At 58.1% G+C, this 20838-nt stretch overlaps 1 protein-coding gene across 1 annotated transcript in view; it reads left to right on the forward strand.

Annotated features, from left to right (window-relative positions):
• Positions 1-20838, forward strand: part of PTPRN2 (protein tyrosine phosphatase receptor type N2) — a 693051-nt gene that overhangs the window by 590859 nt on the left and 81354 nt on the right. The window contains exon 14 of the mRNA XM_032644042.1: positions 14687-14881. Within this exon, the coding sequence (XP_032499933.1) occupies positions 14687-14881 (195 nt within the window). The remainder of the gene's footprint in view (positions 1-14686; positions 14882-20838) is intronic.

The following is a 20838-nucleotide window of genomic DNA, read 5'->3' on the forward strand; positions in this document are numbered from 1 at the left end:
GTGTGCACTTATGACCTCCTCGCCTTTGCACGGGCTGCTTTCTCTCCATCAGGCCCTGGTCCAGAGACGCAGGCGCGTTTTCTAAACGAAAACTTGGCACATACAGTCTGCAGCGAAAGCAGTGTACCTCTAGGGAAAACCGGAGAGAAACCTGGAGATCTGGACTGTTCTAGGAAATCCAGTCATCGTGGGGAAGGCCAGGTGTGGAGACAGCGTTCCAGGGACTCTGTGGAGCACTTCTCCCCGGTCTGTCCAGGACCAGAGATGAGTCAAGTCATCAGTCCACTGTCTGGAGGGGAAGGTGGACCCGGGGTGCGAATTTGGGTCTAGGCCACCCTCAGTCAGAAGGAGCCCCCGCTCCCCGCCCCCCAGGCCTGCCCTAGTACGAGTGTCGCCCCTGCCCAGTCGAGGGGCGCAGCCTGGGCATCCCTTGTGGGGGGAGGTAGCCTGTGTGCAGCCAGGTGTCCCTGGAGACCTGCTGCCGTCGGATTCTCGCAGAGGATGCTGTGCCATCCTGAAAGGTGGGCATTGGGAGGAGAAGCCTGAAACAGTAAAGGGAAGTGTGAAAGATGGATTAAACGGGGATTTAGACCAAAATGGTAGGAGGGTGGGGAAGGAATTCTAGAAGGCAGGTAATCAGAGACCGAGGGTCACTGTAAGTGGGCAAGACGGTTCTCCGCGAAGTTTAACAGGCCCGGAACACCCGTCTCCCCTTCTGAGGGCTTGTCTCCCAACTTCTTTAGCTTCTGCTCACCCGTTTCCCCCGGGACGGCGTTTGTCCCCAGGAAGAGGTGAGGGCAGCTCCCCAGAGGCCTCTTCAACCAGAGCCCAGCTCTCTGCAGGCGGCGTCTGCAGACCACGGCCCGGGGCAGGCCGCTGGCAGCAGCAGCCCACAGACCTGCCCGGTGCCTGCTCCCGGAGGCTGGCCCAAGGGCACTCCACTCTCACGCACCCCCGATGGGCGCCATCCACTCTCAGGCGGACTTGCTGGGTACCAGGGGACGTCTCTGTGCCGCGTGGCATCACCTGCAGTGAAATGCACTAGCCTGTCAAGAATGGCCAAGCCCAGACCCTAGCACAGCACGCACCTGGCATAAGAGAGGCTAAGAGATTACAGAAGGTGGTCAGAGGAGGAATGACGGCTCGGACCTTCAGAGGCAACAGGAGTCGCGGATTTCGAGGAAGGCAAGCTTCAGAAAGAGCGAGTGCACAGCCCGGCCCAGGAGCCTCGGGCGGTGACAGCAGTTTCCGGGCGTCAGAGGAAGAACATTTAGGGACCTGGGGGGGGAGGACAACTCCAGCATGAGCCCCCGATGCAGGCCGTCTCTCCCACCCAGGGATAGACTGGACATCAGCGTCACTTTCTCCCAAGGCCCCTTTGGTTTGGAGTCTCTGTGCCTCAGCCCCGTGACTGCCCCTCCCTTCTCCCCACCCCTGGCCGGCAGCTGCCCCGGCCTGGGCCTGGGTGTGGCCCCCAGAGCCTGCATCTGTGTCTGCATCCCTGTTGGCGTGTGGGTCACCCTTGAGGAATGAACACCTCAGAGAGCCTTGGGGAGGCTGCGTGGCTGAACTTAGAACTCTTCCAGAAAGTTCTCTTGCAGAATTTATTTCTTCCAATGATAGAGTCACAGTTTGTGAAACAATAGGGGCAGAAGAGAACTTTATTTCCCGTTGGAGTTTACAGGCAGGACCGGTTCACACTGGGTTAGGCGTGTGCTTGAGACAAGCAGCTCTGTGGGCCCCAGAGGATGGGCCCCAGCGAGCCTGGGGTGGTCAGGGAGGGCTTCCCAGAGAAGGTGAGCGAGGGACTCAGACGGAGAGAAATGGAGGCAGGGGTGCCTGGGAGAGGATGGAGCGAAGCCAGAAGGCTGGGCAACAAACCGACGTCTTCTTGGAGCTGAAGCCTGTGTTGAGGAGAGAGAGGCGATGGGGAAGCTTGAGCCCAGATCTGAGAGGGTCACGGACAAATGGAATAGAGGGAATTTCAGGAACCAGGCAGGGTTTGTCTGTGCCGCACGTGGGTCTGTGCAGCGGTCAGTCACTTTTTCGGGAACATCACGGTAACGGCGTCTGTGACATTAGAGAAGCTACGTAACCGTGTTTCTCCTCTCCACCTGATGAACTGTTCTTAAACTTTGTTGCTCAAAATATTTAAGGTCTCCACTGGGGTTTTCTGCTTTGGAAGACTTGCTGATGATTAAAAATGGAATCTTGGTAGGTTATTTCTTTATTAGCAAGGGCAAGATTTTCATAAAGGTGATTTCCAATTAGGGAGGTGACAGTTGTGAAAAAGTATTCTCTTAAGATTTTTGAATGTAAAAGGTAATGCAACCAGCAAAATTAGGTGTCTGGGTATGTTTGTATGTGTCTGTGTTTGTGATTATTTGGAGAGTAGGAAGATTCACAGATGATTATATCAGGAAGTAAGTCCAGATGCTTTAAAACGCACAGTTCTCTAGGGTGTTTGAGGGTTAGGGACGCGAAGCACAGGTTTCAACTTGGATTGACTTTGCGATGTGTAATCGCAAATCAGCTAGAAGAGTTTGTGTGACAGGTGCGGGATTATTAGCGCGCACAGGGTGTTAGTGTCAATATGTAACTAGATGCAAATCATCCAATTAAAGTTTAAGATTTTGGATTTGCTCTACAGGTAAGCATTTTATCATTTTTTTCTAAAGACAGTGAAGCAGAAGAATAACCAACAAAGGAATATTTTTTAAATTACATCTTTCATAAGCCAGCGCAACACACACTTTAACTAGAACCCAAGAGGGTCTTGAGTGGGAGGAAATCAAATGCAGATTTGTTTGTAAGACAGTCATCAGTTGGCAGGGAGGTTACAGCCGGTTCACCTGTTTCAGGCTTATCTTCCCCACCCTGGCCTCCCTTTCCTCCCCCACCTTCAAGAAGAAAAATACTGAGTTCAGTGACCACAGATTTGAAATCGAAACGTGAGGGAGAAAATTAGGGGGGAAAAGATCTCAGATTCTTTGGTCGGTTGCTTTTGAACTGCCTCTTTTCTGACCTTGGACCTCGGGTTTCCCGGACAATAACTGTGAAATGGTGCGTTTTTTCTTTTTTTTTTTTTTTTTTTGCGGTACGTGGGCCTCTCACTGCTGTGGCCTCTCCCGTTGCGGAGCACAGGCTCCAGACGCGCAGGCTCAGCGGCCGTGGCTCACGGGCCTAGCCGCTCCGCGGCATGTGGGATCTTCCCGGACCGGGGCACGAACCCGCGTCCCCTGCATCGGCAGGCGGAGTCTCAACCACTGCGCCACCAGGGAAGCCCCAAATGGTGCGTTTTAATTCTGCCTGCTCTCCACCACCCGCTCCTGTAGCCCCTGCTTCTAGAGGTGGGTTTCCCAGGCACGTCTTGGGTCTACAGATTTCACATCAACTCCAAGAGAGGCAGCAAAGCAGAGCTGGTGCCCTGCACGCGACAAATGGCTCTTGTCCCCCCGCCAGCAGTGTCCCGAGCGTCCACTTGCTCCTGGATCCTCTCCCAGCCCCTCCTCCTGAGCACCAGGACACCCCCCTCGCCGGTTTTACTCGAGGGCCGTCGCCGACTCGGACTTGCTGTGGACGTTCGGCACCTGTCCCCTCTTGGTGGTAGGTGACAGATTTTGCGGGCCTTAGAGGTCAGAGCCCTCATTTCACAGCCGGGAAAACTGAGATAAAACAGACTGAAAGTGACTTGCCCACAGTCACCCAGCTCATCAGCGGTGCAGCCCCCAGACCCAGGTCTTCAGAGCTCTGTGCGTCGTACTGCAGGATCGCCATTCACAGCGGCCTCACGTGGAGCAACTGGGCCCCAGAATGGTGTGCGTTTGTTTCTGAGACGCAGAGGCAGCTGCTTCCTACTCTCCGCCCCGTCTCGGCCCTGCCCTTCGCCTTAATGAGGCAGCGGCCGCAGAATGGGGAGCTGTGAATACCTTTTGTGCTCCTGGCTGGTCCGCATCGACCCCGGACTCTCCCTTGTGTGCTTCTGTCTCGGAACCTTTGTGCAGACCGCGGCCCACACCCTGAAAGCCCTCCACCTGCTTTATTCTCCAAAGCATCCCATCTGTCCGCCAGCCTGGACCCTACACCCTCCGCCCGCCCAGCGTGGGCCCCTGCCGAGAACCCTTTCCGGTGCCCTGGAATTACCCTTCACACCTGGAGGGACTTTCACATCAGGGGCTGAGACAGACCTGGGTTCAGAACTCGGCTCGTTTCTTACCCGGCGTGTCCTCCTGGAAGGCGAGGAAGTTTCCTGAACCGCCAGGTCGGTAGAATGAACACACCGTACCAGCAGGGACCTCTCAGTGCTCAATAAAAGCTAACTGACACGTGAATCTAAGGTATCGATATGAGAGGAGCTGGTTGGGGGAAGCGTCTAGAACTCTCGCGAAAACCATCACTCTTGATTTCCGGCGTCCGGAAGAGCGCGGGGCACAGGGAGTGTTGAGTCGGAAGATGTGGACCAAGGTGACGATGGTGGTGATGACAGGTGATGAGGATTCAGTATCTTTTGCGCAAGAAAACTAGGAAGGTGACAAAAGTCTCTCACAGAAAACAGCTGCTAATGCTCTTAGGCCACGTCAGGCCCAGGCTGCTGTGAAGAGGCGGGCGGTTTATTTCCACCTGACTTGGCTATTTTTAATCGTCTGAATATGAAACGTGAAACTGAAAAGCCGGTGCACACAGGTGGGGCCGCTCCAGGCCACCTTCGCTCACAGAGGCCGAGCTGAACCATGAGCTGTGAGGCGTCTCTGACTTTGGGGACCCTTGAGGCACAGTTGTCTGGTGAGTCGTCCACCGCAGGAGTCCAGGTGTTTACTGTTTTATTTGTCTTACGGATGGCGCCCCTGCCAGGGGGCTTGGAGCTGGACCGGAGCCCTCCTGTGAGAGCTGGGGTCTCGCAGGGGTTGTGTGTCAGACGCACTCTGCCCTGGGTCTCAAATTCCAACTTTCAGCCGAAGCGTTAAAGATCGTTACGGAATCCACGGTAACTACGGGGTGGGGAGGGGGAAGACGCTTGCTGGAGTCTGTGTTTTTGTTGGCACAGTTCTTTCCCGATCTCGCCCTGATGTTGATTGGGGGCAGAGCAGACGGAGCGTGTCTCAGGTCTGAAAGGACAGACGGGCCTTAGGTGGGGTGCGGGGGCACCTGGTCCACGGTGGGCGCGTCCCATTCGTTCTGGAGGAAGTCCGCACACTTAGTAACGCACCTTCCAAGCCCCCACTTCAGGCGACACGTCAGCTGCGAACTTCCTGACTGTGCACGCTGTACCGTAGAGCTCTGGAGAACGAGAACACTCGAGCTGCCAGCCTGGGCTCACAAATGACCTCCCAGCCCTGCCTGGTCTGAGCAGGAAGCCTGCGCCTCCAGCCGCGGGGCCTGATTCCAGCTCCGGCAGCATCTCGGCCGCCGCCCAGGGCTGGGGACCTGGTGCCCTAGGGGCTGCTGGCTGCAGGTGATGCCCACCAGTGAGCGGGCGTCGAGCGAAGCCTCCCCGATCTGTGCTGGACGCCGAGGGAGGCAGAGAACAGGAAGGTGACCGCTGTCCTCAGCTTGCGGGGTGAGAGGCCGTCCACGTGGCGATGACCGGAGAGCAGGACGGGGCTGGGAGCGAGCACAGGGTGGCTGGGAGGGGCAGACGGGGTCAGGGTCCTGGGCCTGGCTTTGTGACGGTAGACTGTTCCAGATTTAGAAGCCAGCTGGACATCACGTCCACCTCTCTTAGTTGAAATGTGTCTATAACTTTTATTCTGAGAAGACATTTACAAGATGGGAACAGTTACTCGATGTCGCCTGGTAAACACTGCTGGCCGTGGAGCTGTCCTGGGCAGTTGACTGACGCCGTGGGACCTGGCACTTAACGCAGCTGCGGTCCGGCCAGAGGAGCCTGGGTTTGCGGCCGAAGCTGTCATCAGGGTGTCGGGGTGCGGGTGAGGGTGCCGCATCCCTAGTTAAAGGTCTGAATGAGCACCGCCCCACGGAGGCTCTGGAACCCGGCTCAGGGTCCACCGTGGAGAAGTGCTTCTCCCCTGCGTGTGCATGCGGGTGTGTGAGCACGTGTGAGCGTGCTGTCCCTCCACGGAAAGGTAAATGCTATCTGGGCATCACTGAGCAGCCTGGTGGAGGCGGTGAAGAGCGTCCCAGGACGGGTGGTGGCGACCTCGTGACACACGCCAGTGACGGTGAGACGGGCTGAGTGCCGAGTGCCCCATCGTGGGAGCAGGATCTGGGCTGGGCCGGCCTAAGGACGGCCGCCCAGTGCACCTGCTGCGGCTCTGACCTCCAGGGGCGTGTCCTCTGCTTCTTACCCAGAAATGGCTGTGTTTCCGTGGCCCCCAATCCCTTAGGAGGCGGCACCGGGACCCCAGGACCCCGGGGAGAGCCGTCCCGGGGCACAGAATATGCACCCGTGTTTACTCCCCAGACCAACACTGAGCAGGTGAGCTACTCGCAGTGAGAACGTTCACGTAAAATCCCTCCCCTAAACCGCTTCATGTGTCCCCGGTTCTGTGCTCACAGCCACCCCGCCGGCCTCGAAGGCCAGGCCATTCCTTCCGTGTCACACCTGCTGTGCGCTCACAGCTATTGGAGGAGAGCCGGCTGATCAGACACGGCTTTGCTTTCCTTCCTATGCTTTTTCTTGACGGGACGTTCCTGGCCCCTGACCATCCGGGATGTTTTGTCCCCTGCTTTCCCCCAGACATTTCACTCAAGTTTAATCACATGCAGTGTAGAATTTGCTGTATTTTAAACATACCTTGTATGGGTTTTTTTTTTTTTACAAAAATAATACCTCCTCAATTTAGAGAATACAAATGAGCACAATGTAAACACCACCTGTCCCCCACCCCGAGGGGACTTGCCAGGGCTCACCTCCTGCCTTTTGGGGCGTTGACCACAGTGCTTGTATTTACTGTCACCGCCGAGCGTCTGTGTGACTCCTCTGTGTCACAGCGGCTCTGTGGCCGCTATTGGTGCCCTACGAGCTGGGCTCAGGCCCCTCCCAGGGAGGCCACTCCTTTTGAGCGTTTTCTCCATCTGGAGAGTAATTGCCCCCCGCCCCGCGCACACCCCCTAATGAACCCATTTCGCTTTCTCCCCGGCTTTGTGCATCCTGCCTTGGTTTTGCCCTGTTACCACTAATTACGCTCCCCAAATAACCCTAAAAACCCGGCCGCCTTTGTGTGCGCACTCAGGCCGTCCACTGCTTTGTTCCCGTTGTTCCTTGAAAGGTACAAAGAAAGAGGTTTTTCTCAAGCCTGTGGAGCCCTGTCTATCCTTTGGCAGAATCTGGGGATGGCGAGTCTTTTCTCCCAGAGTGAGTCCCACTGTCTGCAATCTCCCCCGTCAGATGAAGATTCGAGAGATGAGACATTTGATGAGACATTTGTTTGTCTCACACATTTGTCGTTATGTGTATGGATGGATTTCTTCTGCCGGAGTCCTAGTCAACCTACTTTGCAAATTGTGTTACAAAGAACCGTAAGACACTTGGAGGCTCTGCAGACACATCCCAGGGCCTGGGCTCCGTAGGCAACAGAGAAGCGGGCGGCTTTACAGAAAATGATGACGGCACATCAGAACGTGCCGTGTGATCCTGTTTTCGTAGCCCGCATCCTCGTACCCTACGGACTGCCTCTGAAAATGCGAAGCTCTCGGACTTGAACGGATCCTGCACTGACTCTGCTCTGCAGACCTGCCCCCGCTCAGGGGTGGCCGGCAGGGCTGGCGTGTCTGCTGCGCTGGCTGGACCTCCGGGAGGCACCCCCAGCGGCACCAAGATGGTGATTCACATTTTCTTGATGGAGAGTCTGTGCTCCTGTCTCACCTTTTTTGACCAACGAGGAGCCATTTGGATATTTTAAGATAGCGGCACAGGCTTCACGCGTTTATTTTGTGAAAATGCTGTTCTTTTCTCCTAGAAACTTCTAAACTCTGCTTTCCCCAGGAAGGGAGGGGAGAGATTCTTCTTGCTAAAGACAGCGGTCGGTCGGCAAACTGGGTTCCACACGGCCCTTGGTGCCACGGACCAGCAGAGGGACGGCCCGAGGGGATCCGCGTCTTCTAGTTCTGGTGCCCTGGGAGCAGGACCTCACCTGGTGTCCCGACTCCCTTCCCGCACCCGGCTGCAGACGAGGAAGCTCGGCGGGGAGGCTGCGTCCAGCAGAAGGAAGGTGTGGATGGGGGCTGCGTGCTGGCCTCACGCACAGCGCTGTGTTAACAGCTTCACATGTCTGCTCGTGGAATCCTCCCAGCAGCCCTGTGCAGCCATCCCCACTCCACAGATTAGGAAACTGAGGCACTCAGGAAACTTGTCCAAAGTCACGCAGCTCCTAGTGGCTGAGCCGGGATTCAGACCCGGGTGATGTGGGCCCGAGTCCTTGCCTCGACCCGTGACGCACGGCGTGGACCAGGGTCTGTCTTGGGCGGCGTTCTCTCCCACTGATGGATTTCATCGTCTCCCTGGGACTTGTTCCTAAGACACAGATGGCCCTAGAGCACCTGCTTCCCCAGCGTAGAGGCCCCGCCGTCGTTGGTGGTACAAATGTGGGCTCAACAGCAGAATCGCAGCATCTGCCCGTGACTGTGTGAGCGTCCTCGTCGGGAGCTTGGGATGACTCGCATCTGTTTTCCTCAGTGCTTCTTCTCCACACCTGCGAGGGTCCAGAAGCTGGAAAGGCACAGCCACGCTGAGATGAGTCCCCTCTGGCCCGAGGCCCCTCTTCAGAGACAGACATCCTGAAAAACGAAGCGCCGCGGCCCCCAAATAAGTGATTTCCCTTCTGCTGTCGGAAAACGACTTTCTTTTCATTCACACACACACATCGGTTTTCTCTTTCCTGCTAAAGTGTAGGCACTGGATGAGAAAACAGACTTGGCCAAACTCCTGGTGGGAGTGGTTTGGGACCCAGGGCACCGGCTCACAGCCCGAGTGAGCACTCGGGTGGGAGAGGCGCCCCACGTCTGCGGGTGCAGCCCAGAGGGTGTCCGGCTCTGTGCTCGGCGGCTGGTGGTTTGCAGCGCTGGACGGGGGACACCCTGAGCAAAGAGCCGTTTGAAGGGAACCCATGGATGGCTGGTTGACCCCATGTGTAGGTCTGCCTCTTGGTCATCGGGTGTGTGAATCACTCGCTACACGAGGATGGTACTGGTGTTTATCAACTCAAGGTCATCGAGCTAAATGCTCGGGATCATTTTTACGACGGTAGTGCCGTCCTAGATCATAAGCAAAGCCATAATTTAATTAAAGGCGTGTGAGTCCGGGTCTTAAACACCTGAAAAGATTCTTTTCAATGGAGGGGCTGGAAGGTGCCGCACCTCTTTATCCAGCCAGGTAAAGACTCTTTGCCAAACTCTCCTCTGTGCTCAGGACGAGGCCCCGCTGAGGACGCGCTGCATCTGTGAAGTCGAAGGGAATTATGATTTTAGTGAATTTACGCCTTAATTAGTACCTCGATGGGCTTGGTATCATTTTGGGGTTTCCATGACCTAACCCGGGCAGTTGGTGTTCCGGGTGTGGATTCTGCCCTTCCTGCTTGCTGCCAGGATTATAAATTAGGAAAAGTTCAAAACTTAAGTCTCCAGGTTTCTTTCAGAGCAGGCTGTGTAGTTCATTTAGCGTTGTCAGTTACCTTTTGCTCAAATAAGATGCCCTCCACGGGTGATCACAGCTCTGAACTTTAAACTGCCTGCACAGGGCATTACTTCCACGAGGCTGATCTGGTTGATGGTGGTGTTTGTCACTTGATGACATGAGTGTCCTGTCCTATCGTGCGTGGCCCTTATCGGTAATAAATGCAGCCAGTAAGCTCAGGGAAGGGCTTTGACCTGATAGCAGTTCCCTGAGTGATGGGAACTTCGAATTACATTTAAAATAAATGTTTCAGCCCAGCCCGTGGCTCAAAGGGGTCAGTGGGGTCATGCCTTCAACCTTGCCGTGTGGGCTGCGGAGGCCTTTTTAGGGAGAGATGATACTTTTAAGTGAAGAAGGAGACTCACAACGTCACCATCTGGTCTGGGGAGGGGAGAAGCATGGAAGCAAGAGCTCCCTGGTAAACCCACGGCTGACGGCCCTCCTGAGAGGTTCAGATCTGCAGAGCGTGGGCTGAAGCGTCCCCACAAAACCATAAACCTAAGGGATTTCAAAACTATCCAGTTAGTGTCCCGGCCAGACCATTACTAAGGCAGGTAGTAATGTTCTAAAAAGAAGTTCATTTTTCCTTAGAAATTTTAAAGCAATAGTGCAGAGCATGGACAAAATATAGAATTTCTGTTATTAATTTAGAAGCTATAATCAACATAAAGGACTAATTTCAAAGGCCATGCAGTGGCCATGCCCCCAGAGATTTCTGCATCTCTTTGCATCGTGCCTGCCTCTCTGGGGACACCTAGAGAGTCCTGTGACAGCGCAAGGAGGGTGACATAGCAGGGGAGGATGCGTGTCCAGACGTGAGAGCTCAGGGCTCGGGGTCAGGCGGCGGCCACAGGGACACGGAGGGACTCTGCCTGGGACCACGCAGAACAGGCCATGATTGAAGATTCACCCGAGCCCCTTCCTCAAGCAGCGGGACCGGTGTGTCTCCTACTGGGGGGCGTGATCACCAGACTCGCGCTCAGACTGAACCACTTTCGAGTGATCCCTGTTTCTGTCACAAACAGATAGGTCTGGCCTTCTTGTGTTAAGCTCAAGGGCAGCAGTGGAGGTGGACCTTGCCACCTTGCGGTCCAGGCGTGTGCGTGGCCTGGCTCCCCCAGCCCTGTCATTCTGAAGCCAGTGGCAGCTCTGGCCCTGCTCTGGCTCCCCAACTGCCGCTCATGCAACAGCCGAATCTGAGCCTGACGTCATTCAACCTGTGTCTCAGGTCAGGACGATGTGGCTCGGACCCCGGCCTCGCGGAGTGCAGCAGGCAGACCCCCGTGGGCGAGCTGAGCTGCAGGCTGAAGGGACCAGGAAAACTTCAGCCACAGCCACGAGCCACGCTGCCTCAGCCACAGGTGCGGTGCAGGGAGATGCCAATCGCAGGTGGACGGTTCCCTCCGACGTGTCCAGAGCCCATCAGCGCAGGTGGGCCTTGGGCCACACACACACGGCTTGCTTCCAACATCTTAATTCCAGAAACCCAAACACACTAACGGGGGCAAAGCGAAGATGCGGGACGGGGACACCAGCACCGCCGCCCCAGGGGTGACACGGGACGGTCCCGTCCCCCTGCTCCCCGACCTGCAGCCCCACCCGCGGGGAAGCTCTTGCAGCCCCGTGGGCCCGAACCGCCCACATCCCAGCCTCCAGAGCTGTTTTTGTCCCGCCGGGTCCCCGCCCACAGCTCCACGCTGACCGGGGCTCCCGTCCTGACACCTCCCTACCTCTCGTCACCGCTCAGCTCCGCTGGCCTGTGAGCCCCCGGAATTCGGGCCCTGGTTGCATCCGCCCGGCGTGCCCAGCATCCAGCGCAATGTTGGACGTGTGGTTTGCTGAGGAGGTTAGCGACGAGGGCTGACAGTCACCCAGATGCGTCTGCCGAGAGCTGCCAGGTTGGTGCCTCTCTGAGGCCCAGAGAGGTTCGGTAGTTTGCCCAAGGTCACACAGCCAGTAACAGCTGCAGCCGGGACTCAGGGTCAGGCATCGCCACGACTCCAGGATGTGAGCGGATGGGGGTCTCCTGGAAGCTAAGAAAGAATCGACGTGAAATGTGTTACCTTCTCATTGCAGCCTCTGGAGGAACAGGTGCGCCCTGGGCCAGGTTCTAGGAGGAGCTGCCTCGCAGCCTGGGTGGCCTGGTGGGCGTGTCATGGGCAGTTTTGTGGAGGCAGGGGCTCCCCTAATGTCTCCTCACGGCCCTCGGAACACACCTCCGCTGGTGGCTCATGGGAGGTTGGGGCACGGGGGCTGCTGTGCCCCAGGTGTGTCACATCCCCTCCCACCCAGCCACCGGGGCTGGACAGGACCCCCCCAGGCCTCCCAGGAGCAGTGCTTCCGCCGCAGGGGTCCCGCCACCGCCTGACCCTTCCAGAGACCCTGGCTTCACCACCTCTCAGGTAGTCCAGAGGTGGAAACGGGACTACGGTCAGTTCGAGGTCAGGCGTCCCACCTCAGCAGGTGCACCCATTTTTATTTGCAGATGGAAGCACGTGGTGAAGGCCTGACCCCCACCGCCACCCACCCCCCCCCCCCCGCCCCGGGGTCCCTGCGCAGCCCGGGAACCTCCCCTGTGCACAGGCAAAGCACCATCACCCGGGCTGCCAGCCTCCGGGCTCCTCTCTCCGGTCCAGGCCCCGATGTCCAGCATTGTTTGCTGTTGGAAATGGGGGTGACGGGTTTTTCTTGGGTCTTTACCGCAGCTTTTATTTTTAAAAACAAAGACCCACAAGGGGAATCCGCTCGCAGCAGCAGCGGGAAGAGTGCTGGGCCTGAGTCACAGGTTCAGTCCCCGGGGACCACCAGGCACCTGTGAGGCCTTCACCGAGCCTGTAAGTCAGTCCTAATCATCTACCAAATGAGGAGGCCCGAGCGGATGCTCTGTGGGCACCTCCGCCTCTAAAATTCTTGCTTCCTTTAGAAATATCTTTGAACTCGCCAAGCCGTCGAGAATTTGTTCTGGTTTAAAGAATTATTCTTATCTTCACTGCACCAGTACCTCTACCGTTGCACTGATTGACTGTGGGACCTTGTGGCAGGCACCGCACCGGGCATCTCACACACATGAACCCTTTTCATCTTCTGTACTGTCCTGTTCCTTCCATTTTTAAGTGACAGCACTCAGGCTTGGGGGCCTTGAGCGCCTGACCCAAGTTCGCCCCGCCCAGGGCTCTCCACTCTCCACAGGGACCGGAGAGGGACGGGAATCCAGGCTTGGCCATCACTCTTCGTCCCTGGCACCTCCACGGGCAGACACCCAGCTGCTCCAATGTTTTGCTCTTCAGAAGGTGAATCTCAGACATCTCACATCTTCACCAGAGGAAGCAGGTTCTTGGAGGACGTCTTCTGAGCTCTCTCAGCCTGAGCTCATCGGGCCTGTTCTTCCGGGTGAACTAAAGGAAACCACAGAAATTACTGCAGAAACATTTTTGGGTGGGCACTCCCAGAATCAAGTAATGTTCCACATGCGGAAGCGGGAAATCAGTGAGACACGGGCTTGGTCCCTAGTATCATCTGCCTTATTACAATCACCCGACATGTCTGGGTTTCTTTTTGTTTTTAAGACTCTGAGGAAACGTGGGTGGAATTTCAAACATTTGTTGTTTAGAAGCCGTGTGAAATTCCTGAGCCCTGGGCAGGGAGACCCCACCCTCACCGCTGGCCCTGTTTTCTTCTAGTTCGTCTCTTCCGCCACCTCCTCCAGGTGCCCACATTGATCCCCGTCGCCAGGTGCTCTAGCGGGGCTGGGGGTTCACATCCAGCCGGCCCCCCTCAAAGCGTCTGAGCCGTCCTCCGACCTGGGGAGGAGCCGGCACCGCGTCCCCGGGGAGAGCGAGACCTCAGCGGCCTCATGACAACCCTTAGTGCCCAGTAAGCGGCAGCCGCGTGAGAGGACAGGAAGCGGGGACCAGCCCCGTGGCCGAGGCCGTGCCCGCGGGAGTTGAGAGGCCTGTGGTGCACGGCGCTGGTTGGGCGAGTGGGCTGCGGCCCCCAGATGGCACCAGGTGAAGAGCAAGGGGCGTGTGGGACCTCAGACCTCCGACGAGTCCTTTCGCCCCTGAACAAGTTTTCAACTCTTGGACTCAGATGCTCTTATAAACTTCTTCTTGACGTCGTTTTGTTTGACGGCTCGGGTGACAGTGATGTGTTCACTGGGCAGAGGCTGGGAGTCACCGAATCGTGACTGTTGAATTCTCCCCAAGGGCACTTGGTCGCTCAGAAGTGGTGGGAGCAGGGCGCCCGGCTGAGTCTCCCGGGGGCCGCGTGACGGCCGAGACCAGAGTCTGGCGGCTGCAGGGCCACAGGCACGGAGGGGCCTCCCCGGCCAGGCTGGTCACGCATCCCTGTACGAGGCAGCCCAACACTCCGCACTGACCCAGCCGAGCTCTGTCGGGTGGGGGGGCTCGTCCGTCAGCGCGAGCCCCATGTCTGGTGTCCGCCCAGGGGGCCACGTTCCCCATCCGCCCTGCACTTTCCCTGTCATATGCGCTTCTCTGGATTCCCTCCCGTGTGGGCTTTACCAGTCGGAGCGATGTTTTGAGAACAAGTAGAACCAAAAAGAGGGTTTTTTCTGCAAACATCCTGAGCCTGGTACCCTTTTCTGTATTTCAGTCCACAGTGTAAAATCCCTTCCCTCCCACCTGGGCCCACGTTCTGATAAGGAAGGGGCCTGAGTTAGTGCACATGACACACCATTCTGAGGGTCCAGGGAGGCCAGAGTTGGCCCAGCGGCCCCTTCTGAATCTGTGCGTGTCTATCTGTGTGTGTGTGTGCATATCTGTGTGTGTCTGTGTATCTGTTTGTGTGTGTCTCTGTGTGTCTCTGTGTACGTGTATATGTTATCTGCGTGTGTCTATAGCGTATCTATCTGTGTGTATCTGTGTACATCTGTGTGTATATCTGTGTCGGGGGTGTGTGTGTCTACTGCGTATGTACCTGTGTGTGTCTCTGTGTGGCGTGTGTACATCTGTGCGTGGTCACGGGTGGATCCCGTCGGCCCTGGCCCTGGGGACGCAGGTAGGGAGGCTCTGACCGGCGCCCGCTGTCTTGCAGGAGCTGTGCCGGCAGCGCATGGCCGCGCGCCCGTCCGAGCGCCCGGAGACCGCGCACACGTCCCGCGTCAGCAGCGTGTCCTCGCAGTTCAGTGACGGGCCGATGCCCAGCCCCTCCGCGCGGGGCAGCACCTCGTCCTGGTCGGAGGAGCCAGTGCAGCCCAACATGGACATCTCCACCGGCCACATGGTCCTGGTAAGGCCTGCGCTCTCCGCGCGGGGTTGGGAGGGAGTGCCCGTGAGAGGCTTGGGGGCCCAGCTCCCTAGCGTGCGGCCTGAGGCGACAGGAGGAGGGCACCCCATGTCCAGCCCCTCTGCCCAGGGCCCCCCGAGGGAGCGTCGTCCCGGCTCTGCACAGAACCCTCGGCCCCCACCCTGGAAATGCGCATGGGTGAGCGCCGACCATGTGTACCCGACTCCAGACGCAGTCCTCTCCTTCCTCCAGCCCCCAACTCACTGAGCAGCCTTTGGGTGAATGCATGTCGCTCACAGGCTGCTTCTCGTTAAAAGTGACGTGGGAGGGGTCAGCTGCTTCGTATGCCCTTCAGAGGCTCTGTCCGGTGCAGAAGCCTCCCTAGCAGGGAGCCCTCTCCCCAGGATGAACCCGCCCCCTGCCCGTCCTGGAGCACATGGTGCTTGATGCGTGGTTACTGTCCAAGTTTTATTAAGAGGGTTTGTTCACAACTCAGCGCTTCTTGCTGTGTGGACGAGTGCTGATGGCTGCGTGGACACCGCCCTCCCAGGTGTCCAGGCCACAGGCCTCTCTCTCCCCGTTCAGTGACCGTCACACTGGCCGTAGTCTCTCCTACTGGGGATGGGGCTTCGGGTGACAAAGGGCAGAGCCTGAGTCACTAACCCCCGGAGAATTGGGGCTCTCGCGGATCAGGGGAGAGTTTCCACTGCACAGCTAACTTCCCAGGAAGGGGAAGGGACTGGGAAGGCCAGTGTCTTGGTCCCTTCTGGCGGCTTGAACAGACACTTAATTAACTCTCTGTCTGGAGGCTGGAAGGCTAAGATGGAGGCCCAGCGGGCCTGGGGTCTGGTGGGAGCCCGAGTCCTGGCTCACAGACGGCAGCTTCTCGCCATGTCCTCACATGTGGGAGGGGCAGGAAGCTCTGTGGGGTCTCATTAGGGCACTGACCCCATCACCTTGGGGGTTAGGATTCCACACCAGAATGTGGGAGGACACAGACAGTCACCCCAGAGCAGCTGGGAAACCACGTTTGCACTGAAGAGCCTCAGTGTGGAGCCTGGAGGTGGGTCTGGGGATGCCCCCAGGACGTTGGGGGGTGGAGGCGCCCACTCCCGGGATGTCCGATCTGGGGGCAGGAGGCACAGGTGCCAGATGTGGGGACTGAGGGGCACCTCAGAGCAGAGATAACAGACGAGGGAAGCCAAAAAGTTGAGAGGTTCAGCTCGGCTGATCAGTGCGGCTGAGCTGACGCCTCCCTCTGCCTCCTCCCCACGCGGATGTGGACGGAGGGCCTGGGCTGGGAGCGCACGGTGCTCCCAAGGCTCCACTGCGGTCGCGTGCGGCTGGGGCCTGAGTCCCAGGGTTCGCAGTTTCCGGAGGAGACGGCGCATCGCTCAAGTTGCAGACGTGTGCTGCCGTCCTACTGTGCGCCCACAGCCAGGAACTCGGAAGGAACCTCTTCTCTGGACAAATAACAGTTATATTAGTTTAGAGAACGTTTCAACGTGCGTCCCTTTTAGAAAAGGAAACTCCAGCAATCTCATTCAGATTTCTGATGAGATTCGGTTTTGGGGCCAACACACAGCCAGGTGCGTTTATCTGACAGGTTGGTGGCGGCATGCGTCTCGAGAGCCTTTATCATATTCTGGTGTCTTCATATGTCAGGACGACTGAGCTACAGCTCCACGGTATCTCACCTCCAAATGGGACGTGAACACGTTGTAGTTTCGTAGTAAACTGTGTTTTGCGGTACCCGTGTGGGATGGCAGATGTGACAGGGAGCCTGGTGGTGGCCTCTCAGCTGAAGTCCCCGCACTACAGAGCTGACCCGCCGTCCGCAGGCCACCCCGCGGCCGAGCCTAACGCGAGGCGTCCCCCGGGCGACGGCGGCGACACAGTTTCCAAACCCACGTCCACTGCCGACCAACCCAGAAACCTGCGGGCGCTTGGCAGCCCCCTGGACTCAAGGCTTCTTCTTGTTAACCGACCGACGCTTCATTTGAATTGGGGTCACCGGCTACTCCTCCCGACTCTGAGTGGGGAGCAGGTGCCGGGCACCGGGGAGAGGGTCCACCCCGTGCACGCCCCAGCGTCTGGCCCTCACGCCCCAGTCCTGTTTTCTGCCCTCTCACCCACTTACAGAGGGGTTTTCTCGGCCCCACCGTGGTCTTCGGCCCCCCGTACGGGACCCCGAGGTGTGGAGACGTGGCAGAAGGGGGCCCCACTTGGCACTTTTACACCTTCTCATCCACGAAAGCAAGTAAAATGGCTCGTCTTTTAGGCTCCGAAACCGCTGCCCTTCCTCACGGGACACATTCAGCCAGACCAGAGCCACGTTCGCAGGGCCTGTCTTGCCACTGGCACGTGGATGCTGGCTTCCCATCTGCAAGGGCTGCAGCGAAGCCGCCTGTGCTGGACCTCAGGACACACGGGAGCCCCGACCTCCTGACTCATTAAGGCCACAGGGAGACCGGTGTGTAGTGCTCAGCCGTCCGGCCCTCCGTCAGGACCGTCCCGGTCATCAGACAGCCGCCACAGCCATCTCCCTGAAGCACGCGCTGGGGTTTCAGAGGCCCCGAGGTAAGTTATGCGAAGTCCAGGCAAGTCCCAGGAGCCCGCCGTCCCTGATGCTTAGCTGCTCTCGTGAACGTGACACAGATGTGACATTTCAAGTTAAAGACGTGGTGGAACCAGCCGCCAAGCTACTCACCTTTGGACAGCTGGGTGGAAGCGAGGAGTAGCTCAGGAGGCCGGTGTGCAGAACTGGAACGTTCTCCTTGGCAGAGGGTGGAGGGGCCTTGGAAGGAACGAGCGGTATAGGAAGCCGAGGAGCCAAGTACTGACCTGTCGCTGGAGGACTGTCGGAGGGCTGGCCTGGGAGGCGCCCTCAGCCCCGAGCGCCTTCCCCCTCTCGCCGTCGCTCCACCCACTGCCGTGTGATGTTGGTGTATGTGCTGTGGCTTCGCGCTGGGAGCCGTGGCACAGAGCTCTCGGAACAGACGCTTCTAGGGGTGAGCAGAATTCGCCCTCCCCTGGAAAGGAGGCAGGGCTTTCCGTGGAAGAACGAAGGTCTCCGGCTGGCGGGAGGTCGCAGGCCGCTGTGCAGATGACAAAGCCACTGCCGCCAGCCCAGCTGCTCCGGGCGGTCTTCACGGCGGAGGGGGCCGAGCGTAGCTGAACTGCAGGGAGGGACCTAATTACCGCTGAGCCAGGGATCCCAGCAGGTGGACGAGACACGGAGGAAGGGGCCAGGGAAGCAGGTGTTGACTGAGGCCTAGAGACACTGAGGTCTCAGGGACACGAGTGTCGGCCGGTGCCGGGAAGTGGGGAGGGGGAGGTCCTGGCAGCTGCCCAGTGGACACATGGGAAGGGGCGGGGCCGGCCATCGAGAGCCCCTCCTCCCAGGAGCCACGTCCTCCTGCCGAGACCAGCACGGCCTCCGAGCTGCCGGGGCCCAAGGGGTCGATCTGGAGATGGGAGCATGCCGCTGACGGCACGGACGCTGCGGCCCCAGAAACCGGGGCGAAGCTGGAAGCTCAGCTGTTTCCTGGTCCCACGTCCCCGACAAATCCTTCGACCTCCGTTTTCTCATCCCCAGGACGGGCTTAGTAATAGCGCCTCCTGCGAGGTCCCTGTGAGGGTTAAACGAGACAGAGTTTGAGATGCTGCACCTGTGGAACCTACAGTTGTAATGACTAAGGCTGAAAGGATCATGGCAGAAAAATGGAACCAATTCTCCTTTGATGAAACTAAGGGGAAAAGGGCCTCCACAGGGAAAATGTCACATGCCCTGGAAACTGCAGCCCCGGGCACACAGTGAGGGTGCTTTGGGGGGATTTGCAAGCCCAGGAAGGGGGTGCCCGGGAGGCTGTGCCTGACAGGCTCCCCGAGCCATGCGGCGCCCAGGCCTGGGGCGAGGTAGGCGCCCCCGGACGTTTGCAGAAGGAACGACGTCACCGGGAGAGGAGGGAGACGGGAAGGGAAACACCCTCAGCTGTGAACCTGGTCGGCTTCTGAAGACACGTTTTCCAAGGCAACGTGGCCAGGTCTGACCAGGCTCAGAGCAGAGCTCTGGAAATAGGTGGCCTCGTTCCAGTGACTCAGTGGAACTATTATCAACATCGTTGTGTTTTACATAAGCTGAGTTGTGGGACTCAGCTTCATAAGAACTGCCGTCCATCCTTTTGAAAGGTAAAGGATCACGTTTGAACCTATCCTTCGAAAAGACCTGTTTCTAGAGCACGTTTGTTTTCAGAGGCTGGCGTGTCAGCATGGCAGCTTTGTGGGTGGTGGCAAGAGCAGGTGTCCGTCCTGGTTCCTGGTGCCCCGGAAGCCAGCCGCTGGTCACAGAGGCAGTGCACGGCACGCAGCTGTGTAGACGGAGGGGCCGTGCCTTCATCCAAGTTGAAGGTGAGGGTATGGACTGGATCTTTGCATCCCCTTTATTCTTGCAAAGTACGATACAACAGGAATGAGCGTCACTGAGCGTTTATGGAACAGCACTGTCCTAAGAAACCATGAAGTAGGAACTGGTTTCAGCCCATTTCACAGATGAAGACAAGAAAACCAAGAGCAGTGATGTAAACACCTGAAAAATGGGAAGTTACCACGTTGCAAAATGTGACCAAGCCGCCCCATCGTCACAGAAGGGGGGAAGCTTACGGAAGCAGAAGGGTTTGGTGACGGACAGCTGCTCTGGACCTGCGAGGGGTGAAGGATGCTGTGTCCACAAAGGAGACAGGCTACCTCCGACCTCACAGCCCAACCCGCAGGGCTCGTGGCCTCTCCACGGTGTCCGCCTCCTGCGCTCCTTGATCGTTGGACATTTGCACTGAGTGGACGCTCTCGTTTTATCTGGCATCAGCCTCCTTAGCTGGTACTTTTATACCCACGGGTATAGTAAGTTAAATGCTTAACCAGGAAGCGACGTGTCTTCCCAGAGGCCGAGGGTCTGTTTCGGGGGGGGGCGACCCCGTTTTCTTCGTCTTTAAATTCAGGACCTATATGCCTATGAGTATCGCCCAGGGTCCCTGCCGTGCACCCTGGTCCTGCTCTCTGTGACCCGAATGTGCGTCTGAGGCTCAGCTGGCCGCTGTCCTCATGGTGAGGGTGACGGGGCCACCGAGAAGTTGACACGGTGGCCGGGCTTCCTCCGGCCATGTGCCTGCTCGAGGGTGCCAGGTCCAGCTGAGCCGGGGTCTGCCTGCCGCCGTAGGACCCACGTCCAGGCACCCGGAGCTCTGGGGCCGTGGCTCCCGCCGGCAGTGCTGCTCTCCGTGGTCTGCGCTTGGAGGAGCGCAGACTCGCATGGAAGCTGTTTCCTGCCATGTGAACCCTGCCTGAGGCTGAGACAGAAGCCGTCCTGGGAGTCAAATGGCTCAGATGCATCAAACGCTATGCCCTCGGCCGCCAGCCCTCCCAGAACCTTGGGGATGGCCACGGGAAGCCTTACAGGCCAGCCACGCAGGGCATGTGGTCAGAGGTCCAGGGCTGCATCGACTGTCCAGAGCAGGGAGACGGGGCAGGAGGTGATGGAGTCAAGGCCAGAGGAAGGTGCGTCCGCTCGGGTGGGCTGCTGCCGGGGTCATGCGGTGAACCCGAGTCCCGTTCCCGTAGAATTGATCTGACCCCCGACGGCAGCCTCGGCAGGCCACGGGCAGGCCCTAACCCAGAGTTCCCACATCGGAGCGGCTTGGGGCTTTTCTAGAGCCCCCTGTGTCTGTGCATTTTCTCACCCCGGGCACTATGTCTGCGACCCGGAAACACCTGCCCTCGAGGTGAGCTTGGGGGCCAGAACCGCTCGGCACCCACTTCAGACTGCTGACGGCCCCCCAGGTTCCAGGAGGACCCAGCTACTCAGACAGGACAGTTGCACGTGCATGTGTGTGTGTGTATGTGGTGCCCAGCGTGTGTCTGGCACACAGCAGGCGTTTAATCAGTCCTTGGGACCCTTCCTCTGC

The sequence above is a fragment of the Phocoena sinus genome, chromosome 9 (genome assembly GCF_008692025.1).
Source record: "Phocoena sinus isolate mPhoSin1 chromosome 9, mPhoSin1.pri, whole genome shotgun sequence".
Taxonomy (NCBI): Eukaryota; Metazoa; Chordata; class Mammalia; order Artiodactyla; family Phocoenidae; genus Phocoena; species Phocoena sinus.